General features: G+C 34.9%; 1 protein-coding gene across 4 annotated transcripts in view; it reads right to left on the reverse strand.

The window, feature by feature from the left end:
- Positions 1–16593, reverse strand: part of LOC116348077 — a 50843-nt gene that overhangs the window by 4554 nt on the left and 29696 nt on the right. For all 4 annotated transcript variants that reach the window (XM_031778939.1, XM_031778940.1, XM_031778941.1 and 1 more), the window contains exons 5-18: positions 9259–10180; positions 9158–9175; positions 7358–7699; positions 6918–7281; positions 6652–6822; positions 6377–6551; positions 6130–6289; positions 2493–2624; positions 2129–2401; positions 1235–2069; positions 1042–1116; positions 707–984; positions 525–640; positions 226–331 (exon numbers count right to left, since the gene is read on the reverse strand). In XM_031778939.1, the coding sequence (XP_031634799.1) occupies positions 226–331; positions 525–640; positions 707–984; positions 1042–1116; positions 1235–2069; positions 2129–2401; positions 2493–2624; positions 6130–6289; positions 6377–6551; positions 6652–6822; positions 6918–7281; positions 7358–7699; positions 9158–9175; positions 9259–10180 (3967 nt within the window). The remainder of the gene's footprint in view (positions 1–225; positions 332–524; positions 641–706; positions 985–1041; positions 1117–1234; positions 2070–2128; positions 2402–2492; positions 2625–6129; positions 6290–6376; positions 6552–6651; positions 6823–6917; positions 7282–7357; positions 7700–9157; positions 9176–9258; positions 10181–16593) is intronic.

The raw sequence follows: 16593 nt of genomic DNA on the forward strand, positions 1-16593 counted from the left end.
AATAAATGAATTAAAATGAACGAAGTAATCCAGCAAAAGCGATTAACAAAATCAATCATCATTCATCAAATGGAAAGAAAAAGTGTATAAAAACATGATGTCCGAATCCACCACATAGATCTCAAAATGGAGAAAGAAAAGATATGAAGAAAAGGCTAAAGATATGGCTACGAATTAAGTAAACGAAAAAAACGATCACGAAACGCAATGTTCACTAAATCCTACCTGATCGGAACTACTGAAATCTCGCACCATCCGCTCATCATTTTCGTTCTCATCACTTTCGCTGCTACTTTCCGTATCTTCTTCAAATAACGGCTCTAATCTTCGTCTAAAATTTATATTTCATTTATGAAAACGCTAAAAATCTAAAAAACACAAGGTTTTCTCTAGATCTATCGAAACAAACAATCGAAAACCCACATTACATCTAGAAAATTGTGTTGAATCTATACTAAATTCTAGACAAGTGTTAGACCTCATGTCTACTAAAGAAAATATGTATATAGAAAAATAAAAATTACCGTGGCAAAAGTCCCCGAATTGTGCTTGCCGTCATTGGCGGTGCCATTAACAGTTCATCCATCATGAGTTCAGTGTCATCATCGCCAGTTAAAGACGATGAAGATTTTGTTGGCGACTGAAAAATTCATTTGATATTTTATTCAATGTTATGGTTAATGAAAGAAGTAGCTAGCCTCCTCACCGTTTGATCGGAATTGAACATTTGAATTTCATCATTTTCGCCGCTCGTCGGTGTTCCCCACACTTCCTCCCCTGATGTAGCTCCCGATGTACACTCTTCACCATTTTCTGGCACCGAATCGTCTCTTTCATCATCATGAATTGTGGTTTGATTGCTACGATCCCATCGACCCAAATAACTATCAAGGAACGCTCTCGATTGTTCCAAAAAGCTTCCGGCACGATTTGTCCAATTTCGTGTATTTCCATCGTAGATCTCTTTAGTTACTATGCGAATGTCTACAGAGAAGACTATGTTGTATAAACAATATTTACAATAAATAATGGCATAGTTACCATCGTCGTCGTCATTTGTTTCGGTGCCCGATGAATTATAGGTTTTATCGTCTGCCTCTTCCGAGGGCAATTTTTCTGTGTAAAAAATGTTTTAATATTGAAATGTTTCTCTTGATTTCCCTAAATTTGATTATTAATACTACTCCCTCCTCTAAAATTTCAGGACTCATCAAGAAGATGTAATGAAACAAACCTAAACTAGACATTGTTCCGTATCGTTTGAGTGTTGTATTCAATGCACGATAGGGTAGTTCATCTTGTGGTGAATCTTCTGCCGATTGTTCGCTAGATATTTGTTCCCAATGTGATCGACGCATTGTTGCGCTTGTAATACCATCTGGTGTGGGTGGGACGACTGATATTTGAGGCACTGCTTTAAATGGATCATTTTTGTCTCGCATCACATTTGGAATGGCACGAAATTGTGACGAACCGATCAGCTTCGATGACCAATCATCAACATTTGATATTTCACTTGTCGACTTGATGTACTCATTTTCATTAAGATTACTGATTTTACTCTCGCGAATTGTTTGAACATTATCACAATTACAATTTGCATGTTGCCAATTGGCAGTGTGTGAAATGGTCTGTATTTCGTTGACGCTGTTCAAAATCTTGCACGTTTCTTTCCGAACTTCATACGGTATTCGAATTGTATTTTCAAAATCAGCTGTTGTGCATTTGCATTTACACAAAATGTTATTGTTCAATGCATTGCTATTGCTACATGTGGATGTGGTTACCGTTTTTTGACTGGCCGGACTTCCTTCACAAGATTTATTCTTTATCAGTGATAATTTGAGGTCGTTTGCATTGCCGTTTGAATGATTACTTGTGCGACTTGATGCGGATTTTTCACTACCTTGACTACTTGTGCTGGCACAACATCGGCTCGATGACGATTGACTATGTTGCACCTTTAACGAGCTCGTTTTTTGCGATTTTTGCTTACAATTCTTGTGACAATGACGACACACCGATAATTTATCGATTTTTTTTGTAACCGGACTCGAACGAACGGTGGTCTAATAAAGAAAGTCATTGCAATTCTTTTGAATGTTTGGGAGGGGTGCTTGAAACAAACCTGACTATCTGATGTCGTCGATGCACTTTTGCTGCCATCATCAAATTCACCAGCCATGCCATCGTCGGCGGTCAAACGGTTTCGATCTACCGTTTCGGAACCGCGTCGAATATTATCCAAAAGTGGCATAATACACTTACCATTTTCGTCCATCAACTGAAGCTCTTGGGAACGTTTGCGCAATTGTTCTTGACTCCATTCTTCGATAAGCTCTTCATTTTCATCTTCGGTCATAATATCATTCAACGAATTTTCTTCGGTCAATTTTTTAATCTGCGGGAAAATGTTCATTTTTCAGCCGACGAATGTGAAAAATGAAAATACAGTCGAAACTCTAGCAGTTCAAACTTGATGTGATTCTTACCGATTCATCAAATTGCCCCTTCATCCATTGTGCGAGATGCAATGCGCTACCATGTGATGTTCCGTTTTTATTAAGCAGCCGACATTTCTCATCGACCAACTCATCAAACTGTCTCGACGTAGTGGCTTGTGACTGTCAAATTTACAATTTAAATAAAAAAAAAATGTGTTTTTAAAGAAGGAAAGAAAAAAACATTGCTTCTTTGACTACGTGCTAATCATTCCGACTATTTATCATCATGATGTCTAAAAAAACATATTTTTTGACTTGATCAATCTATGTGAATTCAGTTTCAATTTCGTTTTTTTTTTCATCTCGTCTACTTCGCTACCGGTGTTCAGTGAATTTAAACACGTATAAATAATGCCAATGTTTTGTTTCTTTTCCTCTTTTCACAACAAACAAAAAAACAAAATTAAAAACAACATAGTACGACCAAATTTTTCGCTTAAGCATTTAGAATTTTAAACTTAAAATAGAATAAAACGCCCATTACGTTATTATTCATCAAGTTTCTTTTTTATACAAAAAAAAAACCTGTGCTTTTATTGAATGACCAAACGAAATTGAAATGAACACAACGAATAGAAACGTGTCGGATTTTAACAAAGAATTCGAACAACATGGAACGGATTTTGAAGATGACCAACGAATTTCCAGCGACATTTTCAAACATTTATAATACGATAATCGAAAAATATTTAAAAAATCTTCTAAATGGTTGGAAAAACGAACCAAAACCTTTAAAAATAACATTCAGTACTGTGATTTAGCAAGAAATCATGTTTTTTTACAACCTTCTTACGCCTTGAAAAATGACCGCCAAATTCATTCGACATTCACCTCAAAATCCGAATTCATCTGGCAACTTAATGATTTTGATTAATGTTAAACAATTTCAAATACAATTTTGATACGAAAAATCAAACGCAACATTTGAAATTATTTTGAATTAGAAGAATTGAATATTTTGCTTTAGTATGATTGTTCAGATAGATTGTTTTGATTTAAATCATTATATATGAAGAATAATAAATAAATAACTTTTGAGACTTCTGTCGTCTATTTAACTATTTCCTTTTTGATTTCAACTGCCAATTTAAACATTTATTCGATTACGACTCACGTCGAAACAAAGAACGAACCATTGAATTCAAAAATTTAAATGCCCGAGCATGATGTAAGACTTTACGAACACATTTTTTTGGATTTGTGTCGCTCAATGCATCTCACTCCATTCTCTCACCCACAAGAACGTACTGCAAAGGCGGGAGGGTTGATTTTATTAACACCCATGTTAAAAAATAATAATTGGGACTGATTGGATGATTTTCGAAATTTTTATGAAATCCAACCGATTTCAATCAATTGATACCAGTCGACTAATTTGGTACATTTTTGATTTGCATCCTATTTAAGTCGATTGGAAATGGAAGAAAAATGAAAATAAATACAGTTGACTTCTTCACATTAAGTCGTTTTATGTTGAAAATAATTTAAACCAACCAACAAGTGACTGGAGTCGACTGGATTTTTTTCATTTTTGTTCAATTTCCAATCGACTTGAAACGACTGCAAGTCGAAAAAAATAAATCGACTATTTTGGGACATTTTTTGACACTGGCAGCGACACACTTTTAAGCGAAGAAGAAATGTGTTTGTCAAGTCTCACCTTCATTCTCGAGCATTCATTTGTACCAGTAAACATTGAATTTTTTAAGCTAATTTTATGGTTAAAAGGTACTTGATTACATAAAATATTTGGTTTCACCACGCAAAAAATATGTTTTTTTTTTTTTTTTCATGCTCTTCAAAATGAAAACTATATATCTCTTATCGATTAAATTCTAGAACATTTTTCATCTTTGTTATGATTTTAAATCTAAATAGAGTTTGTTTTAAAAGCAGATTCACATATTTTGAGCCGGAAAGAAATGTGATATTTGGAGATAATGAAATTTCAGCTTCTTTTCGTATCAAATTCAATCTCATATTACATTCAATTTAAAGTTTTAACAATTCAGACTTTCACAAATTCAAATAAGAGACAAAAAAAAATCGTTTTGAATCAAAAAAATCAACGAAAACTCGGCCCAAAATAGTCGTTTCCTCCCAATTTCTCAAATCCACCGTGTTGCTCATGTTGTATTTAGTTAAAAATATATTGTTTGATAGAGATCTCATTTGGACGAAAGATGTAGACTTCCAGTTGCAAATGATTGGTTAAACGTATGTGTATTTTTGAAGTTGAATAAATTGATTAAGCTTATTTCCATTTAGAGAATACAAAGGGAAATCCAACAATTCGAAAATGGTTTTCATCAAAGCTCATTATTTTCTTCGTTATATTCTTGTTTGTCCATCTGTTACATATAAATTGTTAATATATATATTCAAATAAGATTTTTGGGTAAAATGTGTCGAAAATGTATGAAGCCTGGAGCGCCTATTTTGTACATTTGTGTGTTTCAGTTCGATTTATTCTTTTGGCAATGCAAAGGCATTTACCAAATGAAAATGACTCATTGCTATCATTGTCAGAGGTCAGACTAAATATTAAAATGGAATCCGCATGGATGCACAAACATTTTCTACAAAAAAAAACACATCGTCTGTCATTTGTATGTGTTCATAAAAAACCGAATCGAACAACAACAAAAATAAACTGCAACCAAAAATCAATTTTGCTGTAAATTGTCCAAATATACATTGACTACGCATAAAAGAGCACATTTTTGTACAAGTATATTTATGCTAATTTATGATTTCTTTTTAGTTGAACATCAATCAAATTGCATTTGGCGGGTTGAAAGAAAATTGAATTTCATTTGGCCCACCAAAATTATTTCAGATTCAAAAGCTTTTGGCTCCAGTGAGCTAAAATCGTTTACAAATCATGTGAATCGGGGTCGGTTGGTTTAATTGGCAAAATGCCGAGTGGATCGTCACCAAAGAAGACATTTTCTTCGACATCACCACCAAACGATGGGTCGAAATTGACATGATGAAAATCAAGATCCAATTCAAGCAAATCCCATGAGCCGCCATTTGTGGTGTTGGTCGTTGTTGATGGTGCATATTTGGGAGCCTGTTCATCCAACGGTGACACAATTACGCTGGGCGTCGATGGTTTTATAAAATCATTGGAAAACGTTTCGGAAAAGCAACTCTTTGATGCGACCGACGACGATGATGGCGATATATTTGGTTCTGGTGTGTCGGGCGTTTTCAATGAATCGCTATTTTGCACTTTTGTCGCCAGACTACTGCCTGATTCATCGAAAAACGATCGACCCACCGAACTTAAACTAAACTCCAACAATGTCGTCGCTCGATCTTTTGAATTTGTTCGAACATTGCGTGGATTACGATTCATTAGAATGGGTGTTTGTGGCACGGGTATTTTACCCGTTGACGTTGGATGCTCAAATATTGTATTTAATTTTGCATTTCGCACTTCATTCGACACTGAATTTGAAGTACAATCACTCTTTTGACTTCGCAACGATGCCGTCGATTCGAATACATTGACTGAACTTTGTGTTGATGGTTCGGATTCAATGAATGAGGTTGTTGCCAATGTCGTCGGTTTTGTATAACTCAAAGTCGAATTCGATTGAAAGGTTTGCAGACGAACCTGTTGAGATTTTGTATTTATACTATCCGCTGATAATTTGATGGATGCCATTGACGTGGTCGCCGGTTCAATTTCATTAACAGGCAAAAATCGTTGCAATATATCGGGTGATTCGAGTGGACTACTCAATGTTGATCCCAATGTTGCGTTCACTAAAAATCTGTAAAGGAGAAAATGAAGTTTAGACATTGATTTTTTACTACAACTTCATCTCAAATGTGGAAGTATTTCCAGAAGGGATATTTACACTTGTCGTTGTATTAAGTTTTGCCAAACAGCCTTCAGTTCCTGCGAAGGTGCACGCAAAATTATTTGCTTTCGAGCACCTTTTCTCGGTGTTCGGCTGAGATCGGGCGTACAATGTACTGTAGGGCTTTCAGCTGCACGACCATTCGGATCAATCGTTATACGAAATTCGGTATCTGCGAGGGACACATTTATTTTTTTAATGATTTTGTTTTTTTAAATTTACCCAAATATTTTTTTGCGCGGAATAGCGAGAAAGAAAAGTGAAATACTCACGTTTCTTGCGAATATTAAAGCACGAATCGATGATATTAGCCAATGGGATTGGTTCTTCTGTGATGAAAAGTACACGATCCCGACTAACTTTGGCAAATAAAAGAATATCGCTGAAGAGCAACGTCCAATATGGTTTCACTGAACGTCCTTCGACTCTTGATAAATCGCCACCTGATTTAAGAAAATGTTCGATGAAAATTCTTAAAAAAAAAAAAAAAAGAACCATCGGTTCTGGCAGTTGTTCATCAGAAAAAAATGTCATTTACCAAAAATCCACTGTCTACCCGGAATGGCTAGCACAAAGGGTTTGCATTTGGTGAAAACGAGACGAGCTTCTAAATCTTGTAATGTGAGTAATGGTCGTCCTTCGCCGAGTGGTTCCATAATGCCTTCGTTCACTGTGATTTCTCGATAGGATGTTTGAAGAGCGCTTATAACATGCGTGAAATTCTTGCATTCCTCCGAGTTAGAACGACAATGTGATGCCAGTAAAATGATTAATTTGAGCACTTCACGAAAATGTTGCAACGGACGATGTATCAATGTCGTCATATCGGGCCGTTTACGCGGCACTTGTGGCACTGTGATAAATGTTACAAACTCCGAATTCGATTGACGCGACTTATTTACCTACACGATCCGAATTAATTTCATTAAATTTCACATCAACATGAACATTTGGCATGTAAAAGAAAACAACACTTACTAAAACACAATCAGCACGTTTTAGGCCGTTGCAATACTTTTTATAGGCTGCACAGAAAGCAGTCGATTTTGATAGATAGACGCGGGATGCGAACATTAATTGTGGCTCATGTTCGTCGGGGAGTAATTGTTCAAGGATATCTTCAGAAAGGCGTAAAATCTCTTCGATATTTTGGAATAGGGTTCGATGATCAGTCTGTGATATTAAGTCACGGCGCTCTAGTAACGGGCTCACAAATCGTTGCATACCGTACTGTAGTGCGGTCACAAAATGTTGCTCACGATTCATCAATTGGTATAAATACCTTCGGGGCGCATCTTCAATACTGCTGGCCACCATTGACTGAGGTAGAAGAGGAAAAATGGTATATTTCTAGTGAAAAAATGCAAACTTTTCTCAAGAAAGTTCTTTTTTGTGACCAAAATAAAATATTCTTCACAATTTCCAAGTAAATAATTTAAATCTATCTCTGTATTAACAAAAAAAAAAAATGATTCCTTGCACAAAAATAAATCAAAAACTCAAAAGAAATTAAATTAATTTTTCCATAAATGGTTTTTTTTATTTTTCTTCGAATTGATTATTTACAAAAATTAAATTATACGAAAAAAAAAACTGAAATTATACAATGAAATCAAAACATTATATTACGAAACAAACGAAATAATTTACGTATTTTGGATTTTTTGCTTAAGAGCTACAATGATACCTGATCGTCATTTGTTAAATAATAATAAAACGCAGTACAAACAAAAAGGCAAACGAATGCGAACTTGGATTCCATTCCGATTCGGAATCATTCCGTATCTTTTTTCTTCATACAATTCTAATTTATTTAAATTTTAAAATGCGAATAGTTTTTCTTTTCTTTAAATTAAAATAACTCAAAGCAACGTGATAATTTCATATTTAAATGTGTGTGTGTATATACAAATGAACCAAAATCGATAGATAAATAGATGTGTACACACTCGAGACAAAAAAAGAAATGATTAAATTTAATTACAGCCAAAAAAAATCGAAAATGGTTCATATTTTGGTGTATTAGCCATTGAATGCGAATAATAATATTTTAAAAAATAAAAATAAATTAAAAATTGTTGCTGTACGTATTTCAAGTGCTTAATTTTGATCAAATAAATCTTTTTGTGTGTGTGTTTTTTTTTAAATCATAGCCTTAAAAATAAACTTAAGAAAACAAACTGAAAATTAGCATGAAACTAATTGAATTGTTTAAGCAAAAAAGAGGATTGATTGTGCATAATTTTGAGCGTGGATTCCGTTTTTTCCGTTTCCGGTGAATCGAAGTTTCGTATGTGCGTTTTTTAAGTATTTTATAGTGGCTGCGACTGGCCACTTTGTCATCGATTAAAATTATGCGTACTTTCACTCTTTTTTTCCTTCTCAACAACAAAACTTGTGTCTAACAACTAGAAGCGTATATCTTTTGGTGTGGTGTAATAAATAATTTACAATAAATTAAAAAGGTGAAAACGAAAATGAAAAATGGGAACGGAACGAACAAAAAAAACTCGAAGCATTTTTATTTACACAATAAATAATAAGTCATCATCGAATGAAACAGAAAACAAAAGTGGAAAAAAGTAACGTCAAGAAAACTTATAAACTAACAATAACCAAATGAAAACTAATAATGAATTTTATATTAATTAAATAAATTAAGCTTAAAACGAACGAGATGTGTTTGAACCCTGTTTTGTATGTGTGAGTTCGCCCGATATATATTGAGCGAGTCGGATGGTAATGTGTGAAAATTTATACAATGACACCACAGCCTACCTCTTTGCTAAACGTGACCTGTGAATTGAAAGAGAAATTAAGTAATTAGTTCGATTGTCCATGAATTCAAAAGAAAAAAATCATAATTTTCGAATGCTTACCTGAGGCAGTTGTAACCGTCGTTTCGTTGATTCCAGTGTGAGTGAGATATTGGAGCATGCGGTCATTGGTCGGGCGGCCAACGAACTGGTCGATTGTTTTGGCGTTGCAAATTCCGATGAAACGTCATCGTTGTTATTTAACAAACTTGATGCATGTGTTGCCATCATATTGGCATTCATTGAATTTGTCAAACTTGGTACACGTGCATTGATGCCATTTGTTGTGGGCCGTGCTGAATTTGATCGTCGAAAAATTTCCAATACCAATGTATTTCCTTGTGTTTTAATCAAATTCAAAATATCCATTTCTGGCATTGTCACCACATTATGTTTGTCTACAAATATCACATAATCGCCTGGAAGAATACCACATCGATCGGCCGATAAACCTTGTTCGACCTTTTCAATTCGCGGTGGATGTGTCCATACAATTGAAAAGCCAAAACCTTTCTCGGCCGTTCGTGTTAATTTTTTTGTTATCGTAAACGGTGTTCGACCATTTTGATTGTGTGATTGCACAGCCGCCGGATGTTCTTTCGATACAGCCGGATGCTCTTTGGATTTTAATGTTGATTTACGTCGTAGTTCACCGGTTTGTGGTGTTGGCGGTGGTTGTGGTGTTGCTGATTCAATTGGTGGATCAAGTTCTAAAAATCTTAAAAATAAATTCTCATCCGCATCACGTTGATGGATTGCCTTTTTCGATAGGGTAAGTGGTGTTGTGCCAAGTCCATCGTCATTGTTGATCGCCTCGTCAACACTTGATTGTGAATTTTCGCCCATTGCTATCAGCGGCGTATTGACCGTTAGACACGATTTTGGTTGCAATTTAAACGATCCATTAATTTCCTTTGATGATGATGCAGATGCAGATGCTACCGATTTTACCGGCACCGATAAACATCCCAAAAACTCACTGCGTCTGCAAGAGGTAAAAAAAAAATCCGTTAGCCAATTGTGCAAAAAAATGTGTAAAAAATAGAAAAAGTCAGAAAAAATGTAGGAAATAGGAACAGGGACTTCTTAAAGAAATAGAGTAATGTGGCTAAATGCCATTTCATGCAATATCTGTTTATATACAGTCATTTTGGAGTAATAGAGATGGGTAAAATGTGTTTTATTCGTGCAGTCCAGCCGTGAGTGGAGCATAAGCAAGCATGCGGGGCTAACATGTGCCATAATACATTGTTGATTTTATTGGTATTTCCAATTTTACGAGTCGACACGGTTTTACGAGTGGACCACTTTCAGGTTGTCATTACGGAAAACACTCACGAACTCTCGATTGAACTCGTCAATTTACTTCGTAGCTTGGGCCTTTTTTGCTGCGTTCTTTATTGATTCTCATTTCAAATCGATTTTTATTCCCTTTCAATATTCACACACACACACACGAACATCGAACATCAAACACTGTTTTTTTATTTGCAAAGCAAAAAAATGCAGCAACATATGTACAAACATACGAAAATGAGAGCACAATAATAATAATAACATATTTTTTTTTTGTATACAGACACGAACAACATCGTTGGTGGGGGGAAGAGAGCTCAAAGCGAGGAAAACTCACGGTTTTTGCTTGTTCATCGGCCAATTGGATCGATGTCAGTCATTTAAATCGTCATTCATGCATTCAAACGATGAATTGGAAAATGAATTTCGTACAGCCAACAAATCAGCTTTGTGACAACATCGATTCGGATGGTTATGACAACCACAAGCACTTCCGCCGCTACTGATGCCGCCAACCGTACAACCACGATTTGTACCAATTACATTATCCACTGGCGAACCACTACCACGCAATATTCCAGCAACCGTTTGCAAAACAAACGACATTCTTCTTACGAACTTTTTACGTTTCGGACTTCAAATGACTGACTCAAATGGGAATTGTTTCAGAATTGACGTCGGATGATATGTTTTCTAGATTTTTATTGTGTGTGTGTTTTATGGTACCAACAAAATACTAAAAGGAAACACACAACGGACGAAGAAATTATGGACATTTTAAAATACTATGAAAATGCAAAAAAATTGTTCAACTTTTGAACGCAGACAGTAAAACGAAAGTAATTCAAAAAATAAAATTTTCAAATGAAAATCAGTTCTATCTTCTTCTCAACACAGTCTCGCTCGATCATCATCAGTCATCAAAATATAAATTTTTAAAGAAGAATTAACTTAAAAACCAAAATTTTCAATTATTTCCACAAAAACTTTAAGTTTTCCCGTTCAAAACATTAAAAACCTATTTTCTCTATAGAGACGATATATCGTCGAAAAAATCCACCGGAAAAAAAAAATCATGCAAATGAATCGATTTAAATGTAATAATGCTCTGGTTTCGTTGAATGAGCGCACACGAAAAAGCTCAAAAGTAATAAAATAAAATCATAAATTTCAATAGTGTCAAATGTCATTCTAAACACACACACTGACTGCTTGGCACATCACCAAAACTCACGCTATATTCCGTCCGAAAATACAATGTTGAGGCGAGAGCATTAATTAAAAACGAAATTTATGTGAAAGTTGTATGCTTGCACATGCATACGGGTCAACAGTTAGATAATTGAAGTTTAAAATATTTAAAATGGTTTTCAGTTTCTCGTTTTAATTCGTCGAGCAATGACACGACAAATCCATCAGAATCTCCCTCTCTGTGTGTGCCACGTCGGTTATCATTACTCGAATTATTTTGAATGTAAAATGTTGAATGGATGCCAGAAATGTGTCGCATGTTCATCGACACAAATCATTTAAAATTTACTTCAAACATTTTGCAGTGACCGCATCATGACAAGTTAGTGATGTTCCACATTCGCACTCTTTCAAATGTTGTTAACGATACGACTAGGCTACTGTAGTTCAACCGAAATCGATAAATCGTATGCATTTTGAGTCGTTTACGATTGGATCGATAATAAGCGGCTGGAAGCTAAATATAGTCGAACACATAGAGAGAGAAAGAGAACGGCATTAAATTTTAAATACATTTCTCTTATCGTTTCACTTTGGCCAAATTGACACATATTCCGAGTACTTCAACGCTACGTGAGCATATGTGGATAGAATCGTTTGGGGTATACTTTTAACTACATAATGAGGAAGTTGAAATGTTCCAATTTTCGTCGAGAAACCCGTTAGAATCGTAAAAAAAGTTTTAAAAAAATCGTTTTTTTTGTATTATCATAAGTATAATCTAAAGAAGAAGAAATTGAACACGTATAGTGAATGGATGTGATAATTAATCACAATCATGCTTTAATAAATGGCGTTATCGTTGAACGTTTTCGTAATTCAAACCGAAAAAATCCAAAGAAAAGCCACACCGAACAGTGTGCCCCATAAACAATTCATAATCGGAATGGTTCGAAAAGAAGGTCAGGTGAACCACGAACACAATATAATAGTCGACCCAAACAAAACAAAAACCGAAGAAAAGCAACTTTCTGTAAATTCGAAACAATAAGTGGAGCTTTATCGAATTGGGCAACTACTATGTAACAAAAAATGTTGTGTATATAAACACGTACGTCCCGAAATATGGGAACACGATTGAACGAGAGCGTAATCAAATAAACAGTAGATGTCATCAAGAGAGCAACAAACAACGTTAAGAACTTCAAACTACCTCTTTCGGATAATTACATTCTCGAAACGTAAAAACTCATGGAATTTATGGCATTTGAAAAATGGCAAAATGACTGAAACAAAGAATAAAAAAAGAGAACGTCAGTCGTTTTCAATTGAAATATATGAATGGCATAGAAATGACTAGCTCGTTCGTTCGGTTTTTTTGAGCGATATATTTGGTGGCGACGGCGAGAGGGTGGACGGGTGGTGGTACTGACATGAAACACAGCATACCACCGAACAATATTTTCCACATTCCAAACACACATACAGATATATATATATAGAAAGTGGGAGAGTTAGTCGTTCGCATCGCAAGAAAATAATAAAAAAAAGAAGGTGGCCCAATGCCTGGGGAATGAGTGCGAGCAACGCGAACGAAGCAAAAGCGTGTGTAGAGAGAGGTTTATGTGTATGACCTTCTGCATTCTAAATACACCGTAATACATCCGATGTTGTCTATTTCTAGGAAAAATATGGCATTGAATATGTCATTTTTCTCGCTCTCTCTCACTTTTTTCGCGTGAAAATGAATGTTAGTTCAAAAATCTCGCAGTCATTTTTCGTGCATTAAAATTTTTGTGTATTTTTCTCATTTCTTTTGATGTCCGTTTATCTAAATCAATGTTTGACATTAAACTATGCCATTAAAAACGCTACGTGACCTCTTCGTGGACTGGTTACTCTGCCATCCTCACAGTGCACTTTGCTGTTGTATTTTTTTATGCTGGTTAATGTTGTTTTAAAGGAAAGCAACTATATAAACACGTGAAATAGATTTGAAAACTATTCTTAGCCTCTTCTATTCATACATCTTATTTGTACAGAGTAAATGAAGCACTCTTTCTCTGCTATGCAGATGAATTATTTACATAAAACCCAATTGATTTTTTTTTTCTTGTTTGTTCACTGTTACCATTTTCTCTTTTCAATCGACTTTCGTCGTCTTTTGTCGGCCGTGCATGGAAAATTACATTTTCTAAGCATTTAACATATTCACTGAATTCAAATCATTAATGCACTGCAAATGGTTCAGTTTGCTTCACACCATCGACTCAAATTTTCCGCGAATGTTTTATTGTGTGCTCATTTTATGCGTCAAACTTTGATGGTGGGTGCGATGACGACGGCAATGAGCATACAATGTACACGACGTCTGTGCGTAATTTTAAGCAAAATTGAATAATTTCGTGCCAAAAATTGAATATTGCTCATTGAGTGTCTTTTAGACACTATGTGTTGCTCATAACTACGAAAATTTCAAACTATTCCGAAGAGTTTGTGAAAAAAAATGTGTGAATCATATTTAATGTGCGCATTCAGTGCGATTATTTTATTGATTTTGCGACTTCCGTTTTTCCGGAAACAACAACTCCCATGCAATTCGATACATATGTCTAAAGTAAACAGAGTTTCTGTTCAAATTGAAAAGAAGATCCCCCCAAAAAAATGTAAAAAAAAAAAACAGAAAAAAGTAGCTATTCGCTTGAAAATAGTGAAAAAAAAGTATGGTCGAACATTCGAGGTTCTAAAAATGAATGCATCAGTCCAGATGACAAAAAGGTAGAGAATAAAAAAGGTGCTTCTGTGTGATTGTAAACGGACACTTTCTAAGAAATTTCCAAAAAAAAATTGTTTGAAAAAAAATGAGAAGAAAAAGTGAAAAAAGATGCAAAATTGCTATAAACAGATGACAAAACACTTACAAACACTAGTCTTGGTTAGACACAAGAAAAAATATGACTTTTTTCACAACGTTTTCGTTTTTCTTGTGTACAATTTTTTAAAATCTTCACAAGACAAATTTGCTCATTTTTTTCAAACACTGTTTCGAAGGAGAAAAACTTTTTGTTACTTCCTCTTTTATCGTTCGCTCAAAACGACTTCGATTTTTACTAGCAAATTTTTGTGTGCACTGATTGAAAAGACTCACATCTAGGGACAAAAAAATATAACTATAAAAAAACAAGACACACTCAATCGCCAAACATTCGGTTTTATCGTCGATTATCTAAATTTGTGTTAACAAAACACCCTTTTTATCGTTGTTTGTCACCACACTCTCGTGCAAACTTTTTGCCATGTATGGAAAAAAACATATAGACAAAACTGCGAACAACCGAAGTGCTAACAAATTACACCACCGCAATTCACTTAGAACTACTCCTGATGCTGTTGCCAAATCAACACACATGAACATGAGATACTGTGACGAAAAATTGCGTTTGTTTCAAACACACATTGCATTCGAGAGAAAACGAATGGAATTTTTTCATTTCGTTTTCAAAAAAACTGTTATTATTTGACAACCAATTTTAAATCACATACAAATTAGCACGATTCGTTTTAGTGTTTTTTTAGTTGTTTCTTTTAATCTCTAAATTCAACGTTCTCTCACTGTGCGATTGTTGAGACTGACAACGGACGGGTTTGTATCGCGTGGAATTCATAAGACCAACTGATTTCAAAATGGCTATATCGATCCACATTCACTATGTTCGTTTGCAGTTTTTTTGGAGTTTTCTCAGTTTCCTGTACGTGTCGAAACGAGAGAGAGAGAGACTGGAAGTGACAATACACCAACACCAACGACCGAAAAAATCGTGCTTTCTATCGAAGGGCCAAAACACTGCATACAGATAGCGAATATAAAAGCGGAGAAAAGCATTTGACAGTAAAACGATGCGCACGATGAGCAAATACACATGGATTTCCACCGAATTGTGTGTCAAACCGATTTGACGGGGGCCGACCACTTTGGAAAAAGGCAATAAAATATATTTGCGTGTTTTAAATCGACATACTTTTGTACAAAAACCATCTTATATTGAAAAATTTCGATAATTTATGAGGTTTATCCATTGAGTTTTGTCACAAAATCACCGTTCTCATCTTTATCAGTTGAAAGTTGGTGATTTGCAAGCGTGCGCATGCTCGTTAAAAGTTCAGTACAACATATTGGCTTGCATAAGATTTTTGTAGTAGCTTTTAAAAGGTTTTCACACAAGATAAACGGACTTTCCAGCGAAAAACTTTCAAATTAATCGGAATACATGTGTGTGAATCGTTATTCCAGTGGCTAAATCATACGATTTCGATTGGAAGTGTATTGAGTGTACGTGTGAATTCTATCTTTATCGTAATAGTTGGTTGTGTGTGGAATAGATAAGGTCGCAATCGCAGTTAAAAGTTCGTTCATTCGTCTCTTGTTTCTTTTATGACATTTATTCCCAAAATTGGCATTACTCTCAACAGTGTCTCTATTTCTTTGAACATTTTCCCTTTTTTTCAACTATCTCTATTGACCATTTCGTTTGTCTTGCAAACTTTTTTTTGTTCCCTAGAGTCCATTTGTAATAATAATTTCATTCATTTATGAACGTTTCTTTTTCTCTCCCAATGCAGTCAACGATTATTGGCATATTCGAGCGTCGGTTTTTTTTCCGGTAAATTTATAAGGAAATTGCTGTGACGCCACTGAGACTCAATCCGCATTTAAAACAAACCATGTGGAATGTGGATAGAGACAAATACCACACAAGTATATATACACAGAGAAAATGAGGTGTTTGGAATGGGAGTTCCATGAATAAAAGAAAAATGAACGCTCTAGAATAAAAACAACTTATTGATTACTCGCATATCGAATCGGAACTCAAAACGGGTGCATATCAAAGCGAGACAATATTTAGTTAT

The sequence above is a fragment of the Contarinia nasturtii genome, unplaced genomic scaffold (genome assembly GCF_009176525.2).
Source record: "Contarinia nasturtii isolate CC-2019 unplaced genomic scaffold, AAFC_CNas_1.1 Cnas_scaffold_2229, whole genome shotgun sequence".
Lineage (NCBI taxonomy): Eukaryota > Metazoa > Arthropoda > Insecta > Diptera > Cecidomyiidae > Contarinia > Contarinia nasturtii.